The 26,534-nt window shown below is 42.4% G+C and overlaps 1 protein-coding gene across 5 annotated transcripts in view; it reads right to left on the bottom strand.

The window, feature by feature from the left end:
- The window catches only part of PEPD (peptidase D), a 144,235-nt gene that overhangs the window by 5,171 nt on the left and 112,530 nt on the right, over nucleotides 1–26,534 (bottom strand). For all 5 annotated transcript variants that reach the window (XM_027663753.1, XM_027663754.1, XM_027663750.1 and 2 more), the window contains exons 13-14: nucleotides 13,937–14,121; nucleotides 3,018–3,209 (exon numbers count right to left, since the gene is read on the bottom strand). In XM_027663753.1, coding sequence (XP_027519554.1) covers nucleotides 3,018–3,209; nucleotides 13,937–14,121 — 377 coding nt within the window. The remainder of the gene's footprint in view (nucleotides 1–3,017; nucleotides 3,210–13,936; nucleotides 14,122–26,534) is intronic.

The following is a 26,534-nucleotide window of genomic DNA, read 5'->3' as shown; positions in this document are numbered from 1 at the left end:
CCCTGGTTTGCACATCCCTGCTCACTGGGGAGTGTGCAGGCAGGGCCCAGGCAGACAGAGGTGCCCTGGGACAGGCCCTTCCCCACAGGATGTATCACCTCAGCAAACTGGGCCTCAGATGTGCAGATGGAGAACTGGAGTACATGTGACTGAAACGTCCCCAAACTGGCTATTTGTGAAGGACTGAACTCAAATAAAGAGTCTGGGGCTTCACACAGGGCACCATCCTCAGCACAACTGCTCGCCCACCCCCAGAGGGATCTGTATTTGACCCAGAGCAGCTTGTTTGGTAAAAGCCCAGATCACGAGGTCCCTGAGCAGCAGTGACAGCCACAAAGGCTGTGTCTGTGCTCGAGGGACGAGCAGGGGGGACCTGTCCCACGTGTGCAGAGCTGGAGCAGTGCAGAGCAGCAGAGGGAACCTCGCCCTCTCGCTCTTCCCTGCTCTTGCAGCTTTTACAATCTCTTCATGGCTGACACCAGGCAGCACGAATTACAATAAATGGCTACAGGCTTGTCCTTTTTGGCATGGCACAAGAGCTTTGCTTCTCAATGCAGAGACTTGTCACGCTCAAGAAAATTATCCAAAGCCCAAAAAAGACATGAATTCGAGGTGAATTCATTAAAATCCACAAATGCCCTGTGTGGACAGTCTTACTCAGAATTACAGTGGTGTTACTTTGGTGAATGTAAGTTCATTTTTGAAGTGAATTAAACTAAACCAAATTAAGAACATTTTAATTAGTGCTGAGCTCTGCAGAGGGAAATGGACTATTTATTTCCTTTTGTAGAATGTATTTTTTTAAAACTTGAAGGAAGATTGGACTGGCTGTAGTGAGCTCTGTAGCTAGAACTGACACCAATACTAACCCCTGTACTATTAATATTTGTCAGTAAAAACACTGTGCTTCACAAAATCTCTTTTAATCCCATAGAAAGCAAGCTTTCTGGCATGCTCTTGAGAGAGATATTCATTCCCTCTGGATAACCTACAATGGAACAGCATGTAGATAACTAAGCATGCTACACAGCACAAACTGCATCTTCTATTTGTGCAGAATCAAGTCAGAATTGTAAAGATGGGCAAATTTATTTTGATTGTATTATAATTCAGCTTTTTTGTAGAATTCAGAAATATTCAGATGTATTACAGTCTCAGATTTTATTTTCATTCTTCTCCTGGACAAAATCAAGGGACAACATCTGGCTCAGGGTACATGTGTATTATTATTTTTTTCTCTCTAAGTAAAATGTATTGTTCACAGGGGGATTGGAGATTTAGATTTTTGCTCAATCGTTTTTGGGCAGCTCCCCCTTTCAGCAAAGTTCGTTGGCTAGCACTCCTTACAAGTCATCATTACAGGAAGCTAAGCAAAAAACAGGGGAGAAAGTTAGACTTTGCTTGAAATCTCTGGAACAAAAGTGCCTGATCCAGCAATTTATCACCAAAGTAGAGATCCTGTGCTGTTACTCCTATTCAGTGCAACCACAGGCAGCAGGTGAGGCACAGGCACACCTCAAGCTGCAGAGCTGCAGTGGGCATTCCCAGCAGGTCGAGGAAAAACATGGGCTTTGCTGAGCAGTTCCACAGAAAACTCACCAGAAATCAATTCAACTGCCGAAAAATCCCCACAGAGTGTTTACAAGGAAAGCAAAGACAGTTAAACCTGTTTGCACTGGGGTGTCAACCTACACAAGCACAGGACAGTGTTCCCTTAAAACACACTTCAGCGTGTGGTGCCATACAGAATGTGCTCACAGCCAGAAAATGCAGAGTCAGCTGCCTCTCCTTCACCAGTATCTCAGCTGGCTGGCTGGAAAGCCGTGATAAAGAAACAACACAGAGACAGATAAGGTCCCAGAGCTCAGCAGTGAGTGAAGCATCAGCAAGGGTGAGGTGCCTCTCGCTGGGGCTGCCCAGGAGCCCGGCTGGCTCACGCCGCTGGGGATGGCACACACACAGCTCTGCTCTCGGGGCTGGTGCTTCAAAGGCAGCTCAGACCCAAGTGCTGCAGCAATTACCCTCTCATGGCTGGGGTACAGTGATAAATCAGTCAATGGCAGAAGCAGACAATTCCTAATGAGTGACTTTTCATACCAGAAAATCACCGCTGCTGCCAGTGATTGTTAGCTGTGTTGAGACTTAGCAGAAGAGCCACGAGGAGGACAGGCCATGGCAGCTGCCTGCTCTATCTCCTCTGTGCAGGAACACAGAAGCCCAGAGAACAATGTGGCACCGTTCAAAGGCTTGCCCTGCTGAAATAAAAACCTACTGGAAGCCACAGCGACTTCTGAGCGCTCTGTGAGGGCGGTGGCTATGAATGGGAACTGTGCCCTGGAGAGCAAGGACAAACAAGGCCTCTCGACTTGCCCAGCAGCTGGGAATGGTCACCCAGATCACCTCCATCTCCTGAGCTGGCCGATCCTTCTGTGCACACGCTGCTGCCTGAGCTGTCACCCCGAGCACGGATGCTTGGGAAGACCATCAGCCGTTCTTTTGAAAAATGGGGAAGGCTTTACAGGCACAAGTTTCATGCCTTTCTGTCAACAATCCAGTCAGAGCAATTATTGCTGATTTTATCTACTGACTCCCCAGCTTGAACAGCATCAGGCTCTTCTGCCACGGAAGGAAGCACCGGACTGTGTTGCCATCAAGGAAGCCAACTCTGGGCTACAGATCTCAGTCTCATATTTCATAAAATACACATTTCACACATCAGACAAAACACCCACTTGGCAAGTCACTGTATGGCGCTGACAGAGAGTATTTCAGTCAGTGGGACAATATGGATCTATTGTTAATCAAACATCACTAGTACAAAACCGCATTTAAAAATTAGACTGAAAAAACCCAGTTTGTCTGCGGAGTCAAACGGTCCAAATGACTCAAGGTGCTGCTTCGGGAACAGCCCTGTGTGCAAGACATTACAACTCCCAAAAGACTTCTCCTCAAGGACATAGTGAGGGCAGACAAAGAGAAAGCCAATGAATAAAACCCCCTGGTTAGGGGTTACTCACCCCGCCGAAGCCCCGGAAGCGCCGCAGGACGTCGCTGTTGATGAAGCAGGACTGGGCGGGGTCGCGCAGGGCCTGGTCCAGGAGGTGGTCGATGAAGTAGATGCCCGGCTCGATGGTGAGCACCATGCCCTGCTCCAGGCTCCGCGCCGTGCGCAGGCTCCGCAGCCCCGGCTGGTCGATGCGCTCCACGCCCTGCGCGAGAGACACGGGGCTGACACTCGTGACAAGTACGGAGCCCTCCCCTGCTGACCACCCCACAAGACACAAAATATAAGAAATAATCATGAAGAACTGAAACTGAGCTCTGCAATTATCTCCCTCCCATTAGTCCTCATTTAGCTTTCACACAGAGCAATAACCAGCTTTCAACTCAACACCCAAACTGCTTTTTGCACCACAGAAATCCGGGGTTTTGACATGGTACTGTTACCCTCTACCTTGGGAGAAATACTGCACTATGAAGAAAAAATTATTACTTGCACTACTCCTTTCTCTACCCTCCCTTGCAGAGAATGGTATTTTAAGTGACATGCAGATCTTGAAATGCCCCTGCCACGTCATGGCTGAAATAGCTGAACTATGCAGCAGAGAAGAATTTCTCCAAGGATATGCAAATACTTATTCTCACCAAATGTTATTAAAACTACACATTTATGATCTTGATTCAGGAGCAATGAGTCTACACATGACCTCATAAAAGCAGCCCATTTAAAGCTAAACTTTTGTGAGATTCAGACTTTCAGGCAACATGGTGCTGATTGGTATTATTAAAAGCTAAGTCAAAACAAGCCCTGACTAGCAAAACATTCTCTTCTTCCCAAAAGCTGGTAAAGTAAAATGATATATGAGGACGTGCTTAGTCAAGGAATTAGAAACACTGCAAAGACTAGTTAAGGATATTAATTTTCTTCACTCAAATGTGCCAGGTATTGCAACATCGGAATAAATATATCTCAGTCCCATTAGCTTTTTGAAAATTCTTTGCAACTGTAGCAAAATTTCACCAACAAAATATCATGATGACCCGTAAACAGCTCACGGCCCACCAGCTTGGAAACAGGCACACACACTGCTCATGAAACCTTTCCTGCTTTGGCCAGTGAGTCAGAGGGACCACGGCGTTATTTATCTGGTCTCCATGCGGCCTTCCCAAGTCTTGCTTCTGGCCCAAGCCATGGTAATTTTCCTTGTGGGCAGAAGGGGCGACTGCTGTCAGCATCACCAGGAGCATGACTGGTATCACGAGGATGAAACATCCCCTTTCTCCCAGACAAAGTGCCCTGCCCAGCGCTACCCTGGGTGCCGGGGCCACGCCAGCGCAGACACAGAGGGAGGCCAGAGCATACCCTGCAGATTACCCATGCTTTCATCTCACTGAATCATTCCCTCTTCAGAGTGGATACAGCCCTGCAGCACTGTTTGCTCTTGAGTTACACTTTCAGTTCAGAGAAAGCCCATTTTACAGAAATACTGCTTGCAACAGCCTGTCAGCAGTGTTGGCTTTATTCTTGCTGGACACCCAAGCAATGCTGGGGTGCTTTTCTTCCCTTTGCAGAGCTTATTCTGTTCCAATGCACAGCATCTTACAGCAGCCAAGATTTTCAGAGCTAACCAGCCTGGACATTTGGAGACAGGTTTGCTCATTTTCACTGTGTATTCAATATGTTTTATGTCATATGTTTGATTTGGACTTTGCAGAGCACTACTTTACACTAAAATAAGAAAATATGATTTTGTTTTACTGAGCCTAGGAAACCAGAATATTCTGATATTAAGCAAGGCATTTTGCATTTTATATGCTTATCAAAACCCACAGAAAATCAATATATTTCTAAACTTGAAACAATAACTGCACTGAAATGGAGCCATTTTTCTCTCTGCTGCTGCCCCATGGGGTTTGGCATTTCACACATTCATTGTAATGCGTAAAGGAAATGAGGGCATCCAATCTTGTGGATTAATCTCTCCATGAGCTGTAAACAATTAGATTAGGGTCTGGACCTTTTGGTGTCTTGCCAACTATCTATCGGCTGCTTTACAACAAACAACCCATATTTGGCTTTTAAGTCCACTTCTCCTCAATTCTACTTGTAAATGCCTTTTCCGAGGCAGTCAATCCAAGACAGATGCTAGAAAGATGAATGCATAGCGAGGAAAACAATGGCAAACATCCTCTGAAGGCAGCCCTGGCACAGTCTCCACATTTTTTTCCCTTTTCTTAAAAGAAATGGTGCTTAACACCAGGTGTGACAACCAAGCCTCAGTGCCCACTTCAGCCATTAAAGCATCACACAGGCATTTTGTCCAGACTGCTCCCAGTCTGACCCTGCTGGTAGTACACCCTCCAAGAAGCCAACAGCACATCTACAACTCAGGAGCAAGCCCCAGACTCACATTTGGAAATGTCCCTCAGCACTGCAGGCTCCCCAGGCTGTAGCAACACAGGGAGGGTCCCCAAGGCACCTGAACACTGCTGCTCACCCAAGAGTAAAATTTTAACTTCTCTGGAAGGAATTCATGAACTCTTTTTGATATTCCCCCCATCCTATCTCAGCTCTGGGTGGTGCTGGCTCTTGGTTTCATCTCCAGGTCTTTGGATTTTGCGTGTACTGAAGCAGCTACATCTCTGCCATGAAAGCATCTCTAGTGGGCCTTCAGAGAAAGGGTGATACTGCTCAGCTTTTCAAAGCTGGAGAGCAAGCAGGGCACTGGTGGGTGGGCTTGTGGCAAGGAAGACCTACAGTCCCTTTTAACAGGGCCTAGCAAGGTATTCACCAAGAGATGTGGGAAAGGAATGAAGAGAGACACAGGTGCTGGCTGTGGCTTGTTTGTGGCCATTCACACTCTGAGCAGAGGACAGCCCCAGTCCCATTTGCTGCGAGGCTGAAGGACAAAACGAGCTGACACAGGGAACAAGCAGAGCAGGGAAGTGACCAGGCTGGGGAGATGACAAAATCCCTTCTTTTGAGAACAGTGCTGGACTAAAGCATCAGACTATGGCTTCAGCATCCCACGTGGCATCTGATCTCTGGGCACTCATGACCATCCCAGTAGTCACCATGCCCAATCAGGTCCAGGGGCTGACAGTTCTCAGCTCTCAATCTGCTTCAGTTTATGAAAAGTAGGACAAATTGAGGATTTTTTTTTAATGACTGAAATACCACGACCCCCAAACAGAAGCTGACAGGTCTGAAACAAGACCTGCTATTTTCCACCAAGTCAAACTCTATTGGGAGCAAAGCTGGGGAAACCTCTCACTGCCATCCATCAGTATGACTCTTCTGCCACTGATGGATTTTCTTCTTTGTGAGGAGGAAACTTGCCCACACTTTGCAGCTAAACATCACAAGCTTTGTTTTCAACAATCACCACGACGTTGTTTTGTAGCCAGATGAAATGAAGAGCAAAAATGTGGGTCCTGGAGCAGCAGCTGTGTGGGTCTCTGTTTCTGTTTCCATTACATCCTGGAGGCCTGGCCACAGAGCAGGACTCTGCTGCACAACAGGAAAACATAAACTGATAATTTGCCCCCCAAAAAATGTAGAGAATAGTCTAGAAAATATTAATGCCTAGGCATCTAAAAAGAGACTCCCAGTTATATTCTGGGAAAATTACTCTTTGAATAAATTTATTCTCCTGTATATTGCAACAACAGATTGTATCTGAAATTGTTTTCTAAGATGGATATTATTTGGAGGTACTGCTCACATTTTAAAATTGAGACACTCCTCCCCCAGTGAGCACAGATGTATGACACTGTCATTTGTGACTGTACTCCTGCCAAGAACATTGGATTCCAATTAATGGTTCATCTAAGGTAACAAAAAACAGCATGTCTAGGCAATAAGGAGTGTCAAGGGAACAAGAGAATTATTATGTAAACTGATTTCATTACTATGTAAGCAAAATAAAAGTTCAAATTAAGTGTAGAGTAATATAAAATATAGATCTATTTTTGGAATAAGAAGGGAATTAGGAAGTATCCGCCTATCCCCCAGAAAAATGGCCATGGAAGGCTAGAATTTGCAATATTCCCAGAATATCTCAGTGTAAGGCTGAATTACTCCTTATACTGAGTATAAGGATGAACTGCTCCTAAGCAACCTAGTGGTTAATGGAGGTATATATTGCTTTTTGCACGGAAAGACTGCAATGTGTATGACACTGGATCTTGTTCCACAGCCACTGGCTACCAGGCAAAGCCATCAGAGGCAGAGAGAGCTCCAGGCCCACCTGAGTGGGCCTGATCTTGGGTTTTCCTTTGGACCAGGACAGAAGAAAACCACAGGTGATGTCCCTGTGCTGGCTGCTCATCACGCACAGGGCCATGACACTACCTAGAGATGTACAGGCACAGAGATGCCAGGGCACCTTCCCCCCCAAAACCACCACCCAGCAGCTTCCTCCAGCCAGGCAGTGGCAGCCACAGCCACAGCAGACAACACCAGAGCTACTCCTGGCTGCAAATACTGACCCGCAGCAAGAGACTCAGGTAGAGACACAAACCAGTTTCTGGTACTTTTTTCCAGTTAAATCATCACAGAACTTTTTGAGCCTGACAAACAGACTGTGCCAGCTGGAATACATCCAGTATACAACGAAGTCCTAACCACTTTACCAAGCTAAGTGCAATCAGGTATTTAAATTAATCAGGACACTAAGATTACACTTGGATAATATGAAATGAACACCGAAGTGAAATCTCAGCTCTTCCACTCCTCCCTATTCTCCCAGTGCACATCCCCAACTTCTAATTAGCTCATTTGCTGCAAAAGGAACGGAGCTGTGTGCAGCTAATAAAATAAAAGTCCCAAATTCCATTTCACTTGTCTCCTGGTCCCTTCTCTCTAAGCCCTTGTTTCACTTGCTGAGTGTTACTAATGAAGATTAGTTTATTCAATCTATCCCCCTTTTCCCCAGCAGCCTGAGCTGCCTGTAGTCACCTGAAGGAACTGCTGTCACTCCTGCCTTTGAAATCAGCAGCAGGTTCCAGAATATGCCCCAAGCACCACATATCACTTGTGGCATTTGCAAGTCAAAGCTTCCACTTCTGCAGGAGAATCTAATTACTAGCTGGAGCTTTTGGGACACATCTCAAAGTTAATAGTGGGGGAATAGAGGGCACGCGATGTTTAACCAGCTATTTTACTTGAAATGTTTTCTTCTTTTCCTTGGTATATTATCAGGTTGCCTAATCATTTTCCTGTTATTGCAGGGAATGAGGAAAAGTCACCTGCCACTAATTTGAGGCACTGCTGCCTGATGATTCAGATGGAGTTGAATTTCAATCCATCATTGTGGCTCTGAGCATAACTTCCCATGTAATTTTTGCTTTCTGATCCTCAGATGTCACCAAGCTCCAGTGCTATCACAATGGAAATAATAAATATTTTTTTCTCCTTTTCTTAAGACCTAAGTGTGAGGAAAACAAAGCATAGCAAATAGTAAAAATCATCAAGTTGACAACTACAACATAAACCTGGAAGACGAGAATATTTAGAGAATTCATAAGAAATGAGATAAAGAATTGCAAAAACTACAAACAACACTATTTTAGAACAAGACCAATGACAAGCACCATTTAAAATCTAATGGACAGGTTTTCTTGTGACACACAGAAAACATACAGAGATGACTATCTTAAATGAAAGGGCTTTTTCTTTTGTGATAAATACCAATATTAGCAAAAATTGCATAGCAAAAAAACCTCAAGTATACCAATGATACCTTACTTTTACATGTAATTGAAAGCAGAACTCTACTGTCTTGTTTTTTCTCTCCTACTGCACCTAGAATGAATTGTTCAGAAACACACAAGCTCCATTATTTGCTGCTAAATTTTCAGAAATATTTGGACAAAATATATTCAGATAAAAACTGTTAGCACACAAAGTCTTTTGCAACAAACCTCAAGAAGTCAAAGAAACATAAGCAAGTATCTCCATCAGAAAAAAATTAATCAGAACTAATGAAACACAAACCAAGCAACTAAAAACCCCAAGTCTCAGTCTTTCTCAGCAGAGCAGGGAAGCTCTGGTTTGATGGAGCAGGTCTGCACCTTGGCACTGCACTGACAGCACCTGAGCCTTCCCTCCTCTTCTGCCTCTGCTCAGGCTCTAAGTTTCCATAAGCACCAAACTCCAGCGCTGCCCTCACAGGGAAAAGCTGCTGGGAACTGACCACGACTTTTCTGAACACCAGTAAGATGCCACAGCAGGGTAAGAAGATCTGTCTAACTCTGGGAGGGGTTTACACCTCACAGAAGAATCCCAGCTTGCGGGAAACCCTCCTGGCTGGTGTTTGACCCAGCAGGTAACAACAAGCACTATGGATTTCAGTGGTGCCCTGCATGGAAATGCTGTAGAACTGAGAGTTTTCTCCCACCTGTTTCCTTCCTGCCCACTGCCTGCTCGTGTCTCTGCTATGCAGGAATTCAAAGAGTCAAAACCAAAGTGATTCAAGGGGATCCCATGAAGCAGAAGCAGCAGGGTTTTTTTCTCCTAATCTTTTCTCAAGGTGTGCAATTGCTTGCAGGAACAAAACCTAAAGTTAAAATCAGCGAAAGGCCCTTTTACTCTTTGCTCATCTAAGTGCCTCCCATACAGGCTGCTTCATGTTTGCAGGTCCTGGGTGCACAAAGCTAGAGCAAGGCTTTGCAAGGTTATGGCCAAGTGAAGCAATTTGCATCACTGGGGCCCTACATAACAGCTTTAGGCTTCTTGGTAAATTCACCTCATCCTCTGCTTCTTAAAGGAAAAAACATTAATGCATCATTTGCAATGCTAACCACAAAAAAATGAAATCTTCTGCTTCAGCATAAAGTAGGATACATAAGGAAAATAATTTTTGCCAGAACAAGAAAGGGAACAAGATTATTCCTGTGTTCTCTAGTAGGTTTGGTGACCTAAATCCCCAGACAGTCATCTGGGACCTGGGAGCAAGCTTTCTGTTAAAGCCAGACACAGCTTGTGCACCCCTCTGAGTAGCAGGGACGTTCCCACAGCATGCACAGAGATGGAAGCACGCGGATAACTCCAAAAAAAACCTCCAACCCTAATTTGTTGATGCAGAAGAGCAATGGAAGGATCACCTTTCCATGAAAACGGAATTAAAAATTTAAACTAAGGTGAATTTTATAATTTAAAAAAAAAAACAAACCAAAACAAAATGAAAGTCTTAATTCATAAGATGCTAAAATCACAGTAGTTATTAACCTAACTTAAATTAACTGGCTTATTATTATAAAAAGTCATCAAATGTACTTAGCATTCTTTAGAGCCTTACAGTCAATTAATATAACATGAAATTGAATCAACTCAAGCACCTAGAGACACAGAACCCAGATTTAAATGAAAACTTCAGCCCCATCTACCCCAGGGTCTGAAAATTTGGGATCACCTACCACAGTTCCTCCATTGCAACGGGCACAAATCCTCATTTATATCCCATATCGAATTTACCCAGAAACAACTGAAAGAATGTGAGGAAACCATCTCCATGATTAAATTTTAGAGCTGAAGCTCGGCCCAGTGGGGTTTTCACCCTTTGAAGCTCTGCCTGACTGAGGGCCAGATTTTCTGAAGTGATTAGTACCACTGGGGCTGGATTTTCAGAGCTGCTCGAGCTGCAGTCAGGCCCTCAGAAGAGGCAGATGGATTTTCAAAGGAGCGCTCGACGCTCCCGTTCCCTGCGAGGAATTCCACGGCACACGTGGGAGATGGGATTCCCTAAGGAGCCCTTGGCTGCTGAGCACTTCTGAAAACCAGGACCTTTACTTACATCTTTCAATGGGGAAACACTGGCAGTTATACTATTTTGAACATCTTGTCCTAAAATAAGAGTTACCAAGACACATTTATTTCTGGCCAAAACCAATTATTCTTTATCACAGCAAAAATGAAACAAAACAAACAAAAAAAAGGAAGTAAAATGCTATATTTTCTAATATCCTAGAGTATGCTCTCTTGCAGAAAATCTGCAAGCATTTTACGGTGTTTGTCAAAGAGGAAGAAAGTGCTTGTTCAATGCTGCATGTCAAAGCAGCTTACTGGAAAAGATGAAAACTTATTATTGCCAATTTTGAAAAAAGAAATCTTTGGCTACCAATGAATAACTAATCTAAGCTAACAATGTCTGGAAATAGTTTTTTTGGAACACACAAAACTTTGTGACGGATAAAAATTAGGAAATTAACGTTTATTGTATTATTTCAAATGTAACTGTTTACACTTGAGGAAAAAATAATGGAATAATATCCACTTGGAAAGTTTTTATTTTTAAAAAATCCTTTGTAATACTCCCAGAAATTCCCTCGGCCAAAAGCAAAGAAGTTGCTTCTTAACCAGCTAGAAAAAAAAGAGCATGGTACTACAGGCATGGGCTCAGTGTACAATAAACACCAAAATGGCTTTATGAAATTCCCTGTGAAGACCTCACTAGCTGGTAGACATTTAAAATGCATCACAAACCACTCCATAGTGTACTAGATGTCTTCAAACTGTGTTTTCTCATGAGACAAGGAGGCCTGGACAACAAACCTTCTCCCTTTCAACACAGAGACTCCTCACACCTGCACGGAAGGTGCCCAGTTGCTCACGTTTGGATTTATTGTCCCCTGAGCCCCACGGTCCCTCCGTGCTCCACACAAGGCCCTCAGGCCCAGAGGAGCCCAGTGAAGCTCAGCCCATCACCAGGCTTCTGGTGGGTGTTTTCCACCCCCAGGTGCTCCAACACTCACCTCAGACAAACAGCCCAACAGAAAGTGCCTCATGCTTTGGGTCAGACACAAGTGACGGGTCTAACAGAGGTGAAATTAATGCTGCAGAACCCAGAATTCATAATTTTTCAAACTAAAGGTGATGCCACACACCCATCTCTGTGCACATTTATATGCAAATACAGAATAGCAAATTAGCTTTTTACTCGTGGGCTTTCATATATGCTTCCTCCATATTCAAGAAATTTGCTATTTAGGATTAAATTTTGAAAGCAAATTAGCCATGCAAACCTTCTTAATGTAAGAAATAATTTTAATATTTGCAGGTATAAAATTCTGCACAGAGCTTGGGCATTTTTACATACAGTAAGTATGAAACTGGAGAGCCTAATTCATTTGACAATCCAATACCTATATGCATTTTTATCTGGAACAGGTTGCTCCTTCAAAACTGTAGATTTATCTGTTTGCTTTCAAAAAATCACCCTTAAATTTAATAAACCCCAAAATGATGTACCAGATAATTTACAATTACAAATTCAGTCGTATGAAACTAAAAATTAGTTTCAAAAAATGATTCTATACCTTGTCTACTGCACTACTGAAATCTGCTGAGAGATGGAAGGTGTACAGGGTCCACTGCTCTAGACTCACACAAAATCAGTTCTAGAAATCTCCCTTGACATTAAGGTACTTGCTCTAACCCTCAAAACATACAGGTTTTAAATAAAAACCAAGCACGGTAACTTTGCACTCTCAGAGTTGTTCTCCCTCGTTCCTGAAATTTAGTTACCTCTTTACCCTACCAAGTCTTGAGCATGTGTTTTAGTCCACCAAATTCAGAAAGGGTATTCACAACACAAGTGAAAACAATCCAAGCAAAGGCATGCGACAGCAGGGTCCTGGATTTTTAAGTCCACGAACTCTCCAAGGAATCCCAATCCTTGTGCTTTGCTCAATGTCTCTGCTTGTACAGAGTGAATGCACTTGGGAAGGACAGAGGGCAAACATCCACCCTTCATCTGCAGAAACCTTCGAATCACAATAGGGCTGCTTTTGATTTTTGTTTCATTTTTATTACATGTAAATTTATTAGTTGGTGCTAATACATTGTTATCACAATATTGTGTCTCAACAATAATTATACTGTGAACATAATGTGTACCCTCAAGTATTTAATACTGTTTCTCCCCTACTGCAAGTGAACCAGTGACAGCAGCTGTTCCCCTAACATGAATAAGATCCAAAATATGCTTAAACCTCACCTATAAAATTCTTAGTTTCTTTTGCAGTTTCTTGTAAAAGAACAGCTTACATATGAGAGAAGACAAATGATTAATTTTGTACTGAATTACTTGAAAACCCTTAAACAGTTAGCCTCAAATAACCACGACCCAACACTCAGAAAATCCTCCTGAAATATGTCTGAAGCTGCTGTAAACTTCCTTTCTTTATTGAAACCTTAAGTTCAATTCCCCTTAGAGATTTTTATTTCTTTAGTTATCATTGCAAACATATTGCCATTAATTGGTTACAGAATTTTACCTATTCTGCTTTTGGATCGCAGTCGTGAATCACCAAGTTAATTCAAGGGAAAAGGCAATCATTCTGTGCTTTCTGCAGAAACTCAGAATACAAGAGCTTAGGCTTTCACATTTCCAAAGACTGGAAGACTGGAGGGATTTTTTTTCTCTCTGTTCTCATCCCAGGACAATTCATCTACAGTGGTGTCCGTGCTGACACTGGATATCAAAGTTCAAGACAGGGATATGAACCAGCTTGTTTCCATATCACAGAGCCCAGGTGCAGCAGTGGGCTCCTGCAGCTGTCTCACATCTGGAATGGAGCAAGTGAGTCTTGCTACAGGTCTCAGGTAGCCTGAGATGCTCTGCCACAGCACAGGGTACACTAGAATGGCACCAGTGACTCACAGAGCAACAACACTATGTATGTAGGAACTGGACAGATTAAGAATGCCCAAAGGGCAGCATCAGTTTACTTCTCTCCATAAATAATTTATGTTTTAATGGACTAATAGATTTCCTCAAAGTAAATTGCATAAAACACCACACCTAAAAAAAAAAAGAGACACTTAAATGTGCATTTGCTCCACCCCTGAGAGGATGAAACTAGGTAACCATGCACACAGAACAAGAAATGCTGATTGAATTGAGAGGGGAGTTGGGAAGGGACCAACACTAACCTCTGGGTAGCCTCCAACGTCATGCACGTCGATTCCAAGTAGGTGTCCAAGTCCGTGTGGCATAAATATTGCACCCAGATGAACCTTCACCATGTCATCTACGTTGCCTTTCAGAATGCCAATTCTGGTCAACTCCTCCAGATGGACTCTGTCAGCCAGACGGTGCATGTCAGGCCAGGCGACCCCTTGGAGAGCAGAAACCAGCAGCTGAGTTAACGATTGCTGCAAGTTTTGAACGATGGCTTTCAAAAAACAGATGTAACACGTGCCCTTTGTTTATATAAAAAAACAAAGGTGGAAAGAGCAACTACATTAGCACAAAAATACTTTGAATGAGACAAAGCTATTTTAACACGCCTGCAAAGTACAGAAAACTACAAAAGGGAGAAACAGCAGCACCTCATAATCCAGACCCACACGAAAAAATATTAAGAGGCTGTATCTAAGCATGTATATACAAATGTAAATGTATCATTGAGTCTTCTATAAGAATCTTCAGTGTAGAATGCAGTTATTTAAAAGGCAGAGCATTCAATATTACTATGCCATTATTTTCAATAATGATCATACTACTTTAGAACATTTGAGGTGAGGACAGGACTTTTCTACGTACGCTGAAGATTTAAAGCCCACATCTTCCTGGCAAAGACACTCTCCAGAAATTAATGATTCCCTTGTGTTAATGGGCTGTGTAAAACACAAATCCTCTAATACGTGTACTAAAACAGCATTACAAAATACTGCTGGTTGACTAGAGACAGAGTGCCAGGATACATTAGATTGCTATTATTTGGTATAGGATACGATTTTGTTTGACAAACTGCTGGGGGGAGGAGGGAGGAAGAAAGCGGCTCTTTTGTTAGTAACACAGAGCTGTCTTAATTAGTTCACCATGGCTTTGAGTCATCATCAACAGAGCAGTTGCAGAGTCAAGACAACTAGGGCTAAGGTACAGTAGAAGAATATTTTCCTTGTTCAATTTTGGCATGATTAAACAAATAAGAAATGAGCAATTTTTAAAGCCAAACCGCCATCAAGTTCCATTTGCTTTAATCCAGTTAAACACGCAGCTCTAGGGTCTCGTGAACGTGAATGTCATATCTTAATTACATTAGCACTTTCTGCTGAAAGTACTGAGGCTTCAAAGCCTGAGATGAAATCATCCTATGGGAGTACTTAAATAACATTCAGCTGTCTGTTGTGGCTCTGATACGAAGATCAGAACCAAACTGGTCAGCACGTGGCTGCTCTGCCTCGCACACCGTCCACCTCTGCGCTGCCCCGGGCGCCGCTGGGATCCAGCTCCGTGTGTCAGGCAGCCTCCTTTCCCCAGCACGCTGCTCAGGGACCAAACCTTTAGCCTGCTGCCTGCAGGCTCGTCCCTGCCAAGCAAGGCCACGAGGCAGAGGGACAGGCACAGTATGCTGCACAAACCCCCAGTGCTGCCTCGTCACAAAAGCCAGAGGTGCCCAAGTGAGCGATGCTCACCCATGAAATGTGTGCAGTCTTCCTGTTCAAAATGTGCTATTTCTGTGGATTCCTACTTTAAAAAGGAATTTAGATTTTTCATTTAATAAGAATCAATACAACTATAACCAGTTGTTCTTTGACAACCATGTTCAACATAACTATATTTTACAATAATTTATCTTTCTGAATGTTTGATTGCATTGTAATTTTCACCTCCCTAGATTCACCTGTGTTTCACAACTCTCTCACATTAGGCTCCAATCTATTGTATGATAAATTGAAATTGTTTCAGTCTATCACATCAATATAATGGATATCACACTGGAAGTACTAGTGAATCACAGTCATTTTCCTGTTTATTTTATAGCTGTGAGAATACAGAATTTCTGTGTCTAAGTCCAAGTTCAGCTTCTGCACTTTGAAGTCAACTCTGTTCTAAAAGTCTTTAATCTCCTTTCTGAGGACACTAGATGTTCTTTTGAGCTCTCTCCCATGATATCCTAGCTGAGTATTACTACAAGTCATCTATTTTCATCCCCATAACTGCAAAGCCACATGTAATGTCTGATCCTGGTCAACTATTTGAAGCCCCATCTTCTCTTGATACAAATGAAGGTCAGAACCCCATGGCTGTAAGACAAAACACAACCATACCCCAGATGCTCTGAATCAAGTTAAGATGAGGTGCCTGAGAAAACTGGACATAAGGTGCCTGTTGTTTGCAGCACAGCTCTCCTCTGCAGCTCTGCTGGTACTGTTGGTCTCAGTCCAAACCCACACACTCCACTTAAAGAGAGACAGCCACCTTTGTCAAACTTAGGAAGAAATAAAAAATCAAACTGATCAGAAATAAAACCAGCAAAACCACATATCCATTTGTCTGCAGATGTTTAACACAGCAAATGAACGATGCTACTGCTCTAACTGAACAGACAGCCATGGCTGTAAATCCTGAATATTTCTGGGCACTGAACAAATCCAATAGAGCCCCTTCTTCCCTCGCCTTTACCTCTTTCTTTCTTTCTCACTGACATAAAGTGTAACTATTTCCCCTCCCCTCCTTCTGCCCAGAGCTCTGCATTCCCCATCTGTCTTGGCTTTCATATCTTATCTGTTCCACTAGAGACTGAGGACAACAAAAAGCTCTACTGCGAAATAAATAATGAGGCTGGATGGAAAATCTGCAGCTTTGGACTCTCTCTTGGAACCAGGGCAGTGCTTCAGACAGAGCCCAACAAAATGGCTCTGGACCACTCTGGACCACTCTGCCACCATCCTGCCAGTGCCACCCTTTTTACTGGAGATGGGAAGTACGTGAGCTCCAGCTCTCTCCTGAATGCTGCAGGAGCTGCAGATGGCACCAGGGCAGCTCTGGGCAGAGGGAAATTAAGCTTCTGCTGGAGGCACCCACTGAATAACAGAAATCTTGGTTTACAAATAAATAGGTGCTCAAATAGTCTTAATTAAAAAGTAAAGTTCAGAGATAGATTGAATTTATATTCTATTGTCTGGCTCCACATTTTATTCAATTATGACTATGGTGTGGCAGTATTAAGCCACCCCCCTCCAAGACACTTAACCTACAAGCCCTGTATAATATACTCATACATACAATTACTTGTGTGCTAAGACAAAATATGAGGACATTGAGCTGACTAGAGACAGTGAATTAAATGGAGTGACTTTTCTGGTCTTCACTTAAAAAATGGTCATAACCGTGTCTTGTTTGATATGAGAGGATTCCCATCATGCTACAAATAAACTTTAATAATAAGGTATAAACAGGCTTTCCCCTCTTTTTTCAAATAGGCAATTTGACAAAGAAAGAGGATCTAAATGTGAATCTTCAAATATTTCCTACTACCTTTACAATCTTAAAAACATTAACTTTGTGAAGAGAAAGAACTACTTTACAGTAGTAAGGCAATTAGTTAAAAGTATAAAACAAAATTTACTGAAAACAGGGAGCCATCATAATTCAAGAAAGATCTCTTAGTCCATTTCATACAAAAGTAAATGAATACGCTGTATACATTTAATATAAACAGAAATATATGACTCTTTTAAAAAGTTGTTTTTCTTTTTAAAAAGTTATTTTAAATCTAAAATTGTATTAGTTTTATCTGGCAATGGGAATCTTTATAATACAATGGCTTGTGCAAGCCCAGCTCTCTCTGAGATGGACTGGTATGTCTGCACTCAAGTGTCATTTAGTCAACTTTTAAGAGCAGAAGTCCTTAAATTCTGCTAATCTAATTTTCCTTTGTAGACACTGAACTTCCAATCATTGCAAAATGTGGAGAAAGGAGGAAAAATTAACTACCAGGACTGATAGCTTGATCGAGTTGATAACTGGATTAGGAAAGCCATGAACAGAACTTTGTGGTACTCTCACATGACGTGCAATTCAACAATCTGGACGTGCCACAAGGTCCTGCAGTGAGAGTATGTGAGTCCCTCTGTCAGAGCCCAGAGACACCTTTGTTGTGCTCAGTTGTCTGTGCACACATCCCTGGGTGGAAAGCTTTAGCATGGTCAAGGAAACAATAATGGAAAAGGCTCCGTGTGGGCAGCCAGGGAACAATCTGCCCAACACACTGCAGACTTGCAGATGTGAAGAAAAACACACCAGCTAAACAATGCTGAATGAACATCATTTTGTACTAAGAATCCTTAACACATGGGGGCTACTTGATGTGCAGGCACTTCAGTTTTTGGATTACTGGTGGTCCGGTGGGGAGCTCTGTGCAAGCTGATGCAGAAGTCAAATACCATATCAGCATTCTTGTAGGGAGAAAAAGTAGTTAAAAAACAACTAAAAACCACAAGAAAACAACTTCCACACAAGTTACTGTAGCATCAGTGATGTGAGTTACTGCAGCAGCTGACTTTTGCAACACCAGCCAGCACTAACGTCCCACCACCAATCACTCACTGGGATGTTTTATTCATATACTATCCAGGACTATTATTTTTAAGCTTTGGTGAAGTTTAACATAGTTGCAGACATGCTTTCTGTGTAAAAACGTTTATGACAGTTGCAGATGTGCTTTTTGTGTAAAAAGGTTAGTTCCATTATTATCTTTAAGCCAATTTACGAACCAATTATAGTCTACTGACAGATGAGGTTTAAAAAGCTAGATTGGAGGGTCCTTGGACTTTGACAGCTTATACCAAAAAGAGTCTGTACTCAGGAAAATCTGCTGATGAGGTGTCTGCTCCCTTCTTAATTCTCTGCCAAATGAGATAGTGGGTAATACAGGTCACTGAGCCAGCCAGTGGCTCCCCAGCAAAGCTCAGTTACCACGGCTCACGGGGCTGTGATTCGTTACCTGCCGTGCAGCACATCCTTGGGCAAGAGACCAGGGCAAAAAGCACCTTTTACAGCAACCAAAGCACTTGAGATTCCTTGAGATATATAGTGAATGAACGACACAGCACCGACCAGACAGTGGAGATAATGAAACATAAAAGATCACGGAAAACATAAAACCACAGAGGTTATTGGGCTTCAGACACCATGCAAGCAGTATAGCAGAGGTCTGCAGATATTGAGAAATGGCAAACTTAATGCATTAAATTTGCTGAAAGAGTTTTTTTTAGAATTTATTCCCATCAATCCAAATGATATTGATACTCCTAGATACTACTGTGACAGAAAAGAAAAAGATAAAATGAATATTGTTTTACTTCCTAAAAATATTTCCTCTCTAATCGTCTGTTTGCCAAACCCACAAAATTTCAGATAAAACACCACGTTTTAGGAATTCAGAAATATCATATAAAGATCTCTGCAATAATCTGTGACCTCTTTGATCACATTATCAATAAAGAAGATATTTTTCCCCTCCAACCCCCCCAAAAAGAAAGAAATGCTTCTAGTGAAACCAGAAATCAAAAGCAAGCACCCCTATCTTTTAACAAACATACCATAACTTTTTAAGCAGTAGAATTAAAAAGATGAGTTGCTATAATACATCACACTATAAACTGCTCCTCAGTCGCTGTTAACTTACTGGTATTTTCATTCCAGTGATTATTTTCTGATGTTTTATTAGAAGCCATTTGAGAACATAAAGTAGAAACAGCATACAAAGTAATTTAAAATTACTGCATGGTATTTAGCCACTTTGGTCAGAAAGTACTATGAAAAGGCCTAACAGGATTTTTTTGGCCACTGCTTAGGGTACTTTGTGGTTGTAATGTGACAATGATTAAACCACAAATGATTTAACAGGGTTTTTTTGTTGTTGTGGGGTGGGGTTTTTTTGCCAGCACAGATGTCACAATCTTACTAAAAAAACGAGTATGGCAAGGTTGTAGTAACTTCTCCCCAAATTGTGCTAAGGTTAAGTTACATTTAATTTCTGAGTGTCCACAGACAAGGGCAAAAGGCCCAATGTCCCCTGGCAGTGCCACTGAAATGCAGACAGAACACACAATCCCAGTCCAGCCAGCAACCCACTGGAACAGATTAAAATCTGCCAACTGGCAGTGACCATATCAGACATAAAACAATAGGTCTTTAAAAATTCCAATCAAACCCAGTTTAAAAAACAAACCAAAACAACATTTAAATAGTAAAAACAATTATTTCTTCCCTCTTCACTTGGGTGCTAGAGAAACATTTGTCGTATTTGTGATTTTCATGCCTTCCTTTTGGCCCACTAAAGGAAATATTCAGTAGTTGCTCAGTCTTTGAGCTTGGTTTCTTGCAGCATCAAGTAAGGCAACTCTGCCATGGCAAAAGAAACCCAAATGCTCTGTTCAAACGCTGGCACAGTTTGGGCAACAGTGAAGCAGTTCAAAGCTTCATATGCTGTGTAGATAACTACCTGTTACCCCTCCTGGGGTCAGCCTTAGATGGCTGCATGGATGCCTAACTCAGGGACACAATTTTAGACTCTATTTTACAGCTGTAGCATGGCCTCAACTGGCTACCATATGATGAGAAGAGCCTGTTAACTTTCCCATTTCAAAAGGATGGGAATTTGCTGCTGTGTCACACCCACAAATACCCACAGTTCTGACTGCAGGAATTACCAGACCTGACCCTGCCCTGTGCCTTGATCCCAGTGCCACAGCTCCAGACCAGGATGGACTCCTTCAAAAGCCATCCCTCTATTCCTCAGCAAGATGCTGGACTCCTGGCAGGAGTGAGAGCTACTGAAGGGAAATAGAGATTACTCCCCATCACCTCTGAAACTTGGACCTCTTTTTCAAAAGGCTGAACAGCACTGTGCTATTCAGTTGTACCATGACATTTCTTTTGCATCAGTATGATGGAACTTTTCAGCAGTAAATCTATCCTGCCTGTTATTAACCCTGCACGAGATGAGCTATCACACATCAGAGGCAACATCAGGATAACAGTCTGCCACATGGAGACATCAAGAAAAGCAATATGAATAGATGCAGATGTGGAGCAAGAGATTTTCTCCATGTCTGGGTTGCAGCACTGGGATTGAGCAGTGCTGGCAGACAATGTGGATTTTACCTATTTGTTCCTTCCAAATCGGTGCATGTTGAAAAGAGGAGGAAAAAGACTGGGGGAATGAGGGAAGTGCTTGGAGGGAGTGATTGCAGTTTGGAAACTTAGCAATCTTTGAAGCTCAGAAAAGACTGTTGAGATAAGATTCGGGGCAAACACCATAATCTATATCTAGCAGGTTTGCACTCTGACAGCTACAGCTGATGCAGTGTCAAGATTGAAGGACTTGTGAACTTTGTACTTCAACTCCAATTACAATGTATAACAAGCGCATTTTCTGAACACTGAGCTGGGGGAAAATCAGTGCACATCAGACCAGATGCAGGCGGCTTATTCCCTCAAAGTCACTGTTAAAAGCAAAATTGTACAATGTTACAATATTACAACGCGTTACAATCAGGAAAAAAGGATTTTTTTTAAAAAAAAGCCTTAAACCAAAACCCATTCACTACAGAAAGGAAACCTGCAGCTGATTTAGGCTGAGTCTGTAAAGATGTCTAAGTGCATTTGCCTTGTGCGAGCCGCACCTCTGAAGAAAAGATCTGCACATTCAGTCGAGCTGGAGAGCTGCAGGTTTGCCCCCAGATGCTGCTCAGAGATCTCAACGTGAGAGGGACTTCGGGGCAGAAAGGCCCAACTGTTTCCAAGTGTCTGTTTTTATCCACTTGGAAGTAACTCAGCGCTACTTTGTGCTCCCCAGCGCTGCTGCGGTCACTGTTTCAGGGGTCGGCTCCCGCGCTGTCACGGCGGGGAAGAGCAGCTCCCAGAAGGTTTGCAGTCAGAAATCCTGCATTTCAACAGAGGGTCTGCAGGATCTGCTGAATTTGGCAGAAAATATTGCCTTTTCCTTCACCTCTTGCTTGGGTTGCTGCTGTTCAGGGCACGGTTAAGTTATGTGACCAACCATGAGGGCTCCAGTAATCAATGGTACCATTTCTATTTAGTATCTTGCAAGAATCAAGAATTCCAACTTGATTGTCAGTGCATCCTTTAGTTCCTTCAGCTTTTTCTCCCTAAGTAGTAGCAATGCTTTAAGCATTTATACTGACAAAACCAGAATTAACTTACCACAGAAAGCTATACTACCTTTGCTGGGTCAATCTTGGAGAGCCAGTATTCAAAGGGAAACTTATGAACATCAATGCCAGCAAGAAACACACAGCCAACTCCATTCAATAGAAAAGGGAGAGAGCAGAATACAAATAGCTTTTTAAAACATATATTAACAAGATTTACTTTCCAATCTGTCTTTCAACAGAATAACACATTCCGAACTGCAAGGGGAGAAAAAAATAATACTGCAGCGTAATTCAGCAAGATTTGTGAATATTAAACACTGGTTACAACATGCCCTGCAAGCATTTTTCTTCAGGGGAATTGGTATAAAATCTTTAACTTCTGTCATTAATGTTTTATTTCTGAGAATAATTGTTTTGCTTCAAATATTACAGCAGACTAATAATGACCAGCAGTGCTTTGCCTAAAATATGACAATCTGAATGGGAATAATTCATATGGGCATTTTGAAATTATACAAACTGTAAAATAGATCGTGCTCTCACAATCTTCCCTGTTGTGCTTTTGTCAAAAATTCCAGTTTACAGTCCAGTTTCTTTCTAAAAATTAATCAAAATCAGCTACTGTTTTTATATAACAAAACAGAGAAGCATGCCCACATGGTGTTCTACTAAGCACAACTCTGGACTACATAAAACTCAAATGACTTCCATGCAAAAAGCATCCACAGCATGTGAATAAGAACCTCACTTGTACTTAACTTGAAAGGAATAATTACTAATTACAGCTACAGTTATTTTCTTTAGGTATAATACACTTCAATCCTAGTTGGATACAGTAACAATTACCCTAAAGCCGCATATTCAAAACTAAAAATAAATCTGAATTCTAAGGAAGTTACAGAACTGTCATGGACAAAGAAAAGCAGTAATCTGTGAAGTTGCAAATTTTGAATTTGCATATGTTTTTAAGTCCAACTCTGCTCAACTTAAAAACAGAAACAACTGCTGGTAATGTGATCTGCAATGTCAAATAGGTAACCTAGCTATTAGTTTCCAATTAAACAGTTCTTTAACTGAGTTATTCTAATCCTTGGTCTTACTACTATCCTACCTGAGCTGAATTCTCCACTATTCTTTCTTAATGAGAGGCATTTTATTAGAACCTAGAAAAGGGAATCATACTGCTACTTTGAATTCAAATCCCAGCACTTTTTGTTGTCTAAAAGAGGTTATTTATGAAACCAGTACTGGGTTTCTGAACCTGCCTCCTCTTGACAGTCCCACTGAAAGAACTGTGCCTCAATCTTTAGGTACCAAAGGAGTACACACCACCCAAAGTTTACATTCTGCTGTTCAAAAATACAGACCAGTCACCCTCTAAGGTCCCCGGGCTCACCCCTCTACCTCCATCAGCTTTACGACTTCAATCCTTCAGCATCAGGCAAACAGGGAGGAGGGAAAGCACTGGAAAACTAAGTGGCTGCTTTGTTTTGTCCTTCTGATTCACAGCATTCCTTGGAAGGAAGTACATGGGAAAACTAGCTAAGACAAAAGCAGATAGGAAGCTACACCAATAAACAAACCCCGAAGAAATCAGGAGAAAAGCACAAAATGTGGACACAGAGTTTCACACAGCAGCTCAACTCTTGTGCAGTTACAGCTGCCCAGACAAAGACCATGTGGGACTAACTTCGCTCTGCATCTTGCACCTACAAATACACAAGGCCTTCTTTGGTCCTCTGCTACCAAGGGGAAACCAGGAGTGGCCAACACTCCAACTCCAGGCAGGACTGCAGCAGCGACCCAAAATAGCACACTGAGCCTGGTCTCAAGCTGTGTATGGAGATGACACACCGTGGACAGGTCACGTTTCATCCTAGACAACTCCCAAGGACTGTTTCTCCTGGTCTTCAGAGGAAGTCCTCAGAGTCAGACCCACAGAAGGGCCTAATGCTCGTCTCTGAATCATTCTGTACCTAAATCGTCTGAACATGAGAAAGAAATGACAGAGTGGAAGGGCTGCTCCTAGCTTTAGAGCAACACCTTCAGGCACCTCTTCTCAACTGCAAAATCAGGACTTGACCCAGAGAGGCAGGTGGAACAAAGACAGAGGAGGGACCTCAGCTACAGAGAACTTTCTGGACTTCAAGCCAGACGCTGCTCCCTGGCTGTTCCAACCCGCTCCCCTCAGCCTCTTTACCTCAGAACACCTCAGTCCTTTGGGAACTACTTCTTTGCATTTACAGCACTTCTGGTAGGCTCTAAGGATCAGCTGATATCTACGTGATTAATAAAAGCATCTTTTACTTGCTTGCCATGTGGGTTTACTTCTTGCTCAAAGATTATATGGTTCAAAGATTATATGGCAATCCTGGCATCAATGGCTGATCTTTGATCCTGGAAGACGGGATTTAAGAGCTTAAAGAACTCATGTCTTTAAGTGAAACTTGATTTCTGGGAAAACTAAAACACGGCCAAGGAATTTTCCAGCCCTAACATGGAGAAACCTCCATCTTGTGTTCTCAGAGATGTTGGCCCCGGGACAGAGATTTTCTTCAAGATGTTCCTCTACAGCATTTATCAGAAAAGCAAAGCCTGAAACCCAGAAGCAAGACAATACTCACTGTCTGGGACAGTAAATTGCAGAATTTGGGGATATTCATATAAGATGAGCTCCAACTTGAAAAAAATGCAGAGATAGAAATTCTACAGGGAGATCCTGTAGTAATGTCAGTGTCATGAGGAGGAAAGCTTTCACACTGCACGTGACCTGACGTCGTGAACAACTACTTCTGTGCATATTTGGAACCCTTTTTCATGCTTCATTTTATTGAAACAAACAAACATCAATCAGCAAACATCCCCAGCTGCATAGCTAAGGCCTGAATGCAATTTCGATTCAATGGGGACTTTGGATATACAAGCTTTTTAAATCATATAAATGTAGAGATAGGGACTTGAGTGGCTGCCAACCTGGCCTTACTCAACTGTTCCTTGGGAGCAGTTTGCTAGGCAAAGAGATCTTTTTTGAAACTGGAATTTAGGACAACAGACCTTATGGATCGAGGTGTTTTCATTCCTTCTTCCTTGCACCCCAAATACTAATGAGTATAACTTAAGAGGCTGAAAGAAGCTTTTTTCTGTTAGTTTTTTAAACACAAGTTTTGCACTAGTACCAGGAATGCTAAGCACAACAAGCTCCCTTCCTTCCCCTTCTCCTGTGATTTTCCATTACTCTACAGTGAAGACACAGAGCAATGCTTGGAGGTCCCAGTATGCAATTGCAAAGGGATGAAAATGGAAAGTATGTGATTGCTCCAATATTTAGCTCGTTAATCTTTAAGACTCTGTTTATGCTCTAGTGCATTAATCCAAAATAGTTTTAATTGCAAAGCTGAAAGACAAGCATACTTCCATTTTAGTTCTCCACACAGTAGCACTTTCATATATTTGAAAAACTTCAAGGTTTCTATAAATAGAAACCACATATAGAAACTTTTTATATGTAGCAACCATACTGTCCTTATCAGCTAGGAAGTAAATTTAAAGAACTCCAATTATTAATATTCTTTAAATGCTTAAGATAATAACCCAAATAATAAATAGCAGCAATCACTGTATAAATACACAGTCATTTGCTAAAGGATAAAGGAGAAGCTACTCCTCAGAAACTTCCCTAACATGACTGGACTCTAATGTATCCCTGACAGTAAAGTATGAGCTTGAGAACACAGCCATGCCCAGAGCTGGGCTAAGTGTGAATGCACTTCACACACAGACACTCAGGCACTGGTCATCAGCAGCATCTCCTTTGCTGGTATCACTGGCATTTCCATGTGCATGTTTCAGAACATAGTTAGTGTGGAGTCGTTTAGGTTAGGAGGGATGCCAGAAGGTACCAAATCCTGGCTCAGAGTAGGGATAAATTGAAAGCTAAGATCATGTTTCTTCGACAACTTGTTTTCTAGAAATTTTAGAGAGGAGCTTACAGCAAAACAAATTATTTTGCACATTTCTTCAAACAGATTTATATTAATGCCAAAGAGCAAACAATGCTGGTCTCCCAGGTGTAACTAGTGACAAATGATGGATTACAAAGCTAATACATTGACATTGGATCTAACTTTTGCAGTGGAGATAAAAAACGGACGGAGACAGATTTGGGAACCATGTACATGTGGCCTTTCCAATCCTGCAGATCTTTCCACTATCAACAGACGTGTCCAACTTGCTCACAGAAGGTTCTAATCTAGCCCTGTACTTCAGGCTTTCAAATACTACCATGCAGCACTACAGGCTGGGGACAGAGGGGCTGGAGAGCAGTCAGGCAGGAAGGGACCTGGGAGTTTGGATTGACAGGAAGCTGAACAGGAGCCAGAGTGTGCCCAGGTGGCCAAGAAGGCCAATGGATTCTGGCCTGGATCAGTAAGAGTGTGGCAGCAGGACCAAGGAAGTGATTCTGCCCCTGTGAAACCACCCCTAGAGTGCTGTGTCCAGTTCTGGGCCCTTCAGCTCAGGAAGGCCATGGAGGGGTTGGAGCAGGTCCAGAGAAGAGCAGCGAGGCTGGGGAAGGGAGTGGAGCACAAGTGCTGTGAGGAGAGGCTGAGGGAGCTGGGGC

Source organism: Corapipo altera, unplaced genomic scaffold, assembly GCF_003945725.1.
Source record: "Corapipo altera isolate COAL_440 unplaced genomic scaffold, ASM394572v1 140b, whole genome shotgun sequence".
Taxonomy (NCBI): domain Eukaryota; kingdom Metazoa; phylum Chordata; class Aves; order Passeriformes; family Pipridae; genus Corapipo; species Corapipo altera.
The sequence above is the reverse complement of the archived record's forward strand: the minus strand, read 5'-3'. Positions and strand labels throughout refer to the sequence as shown.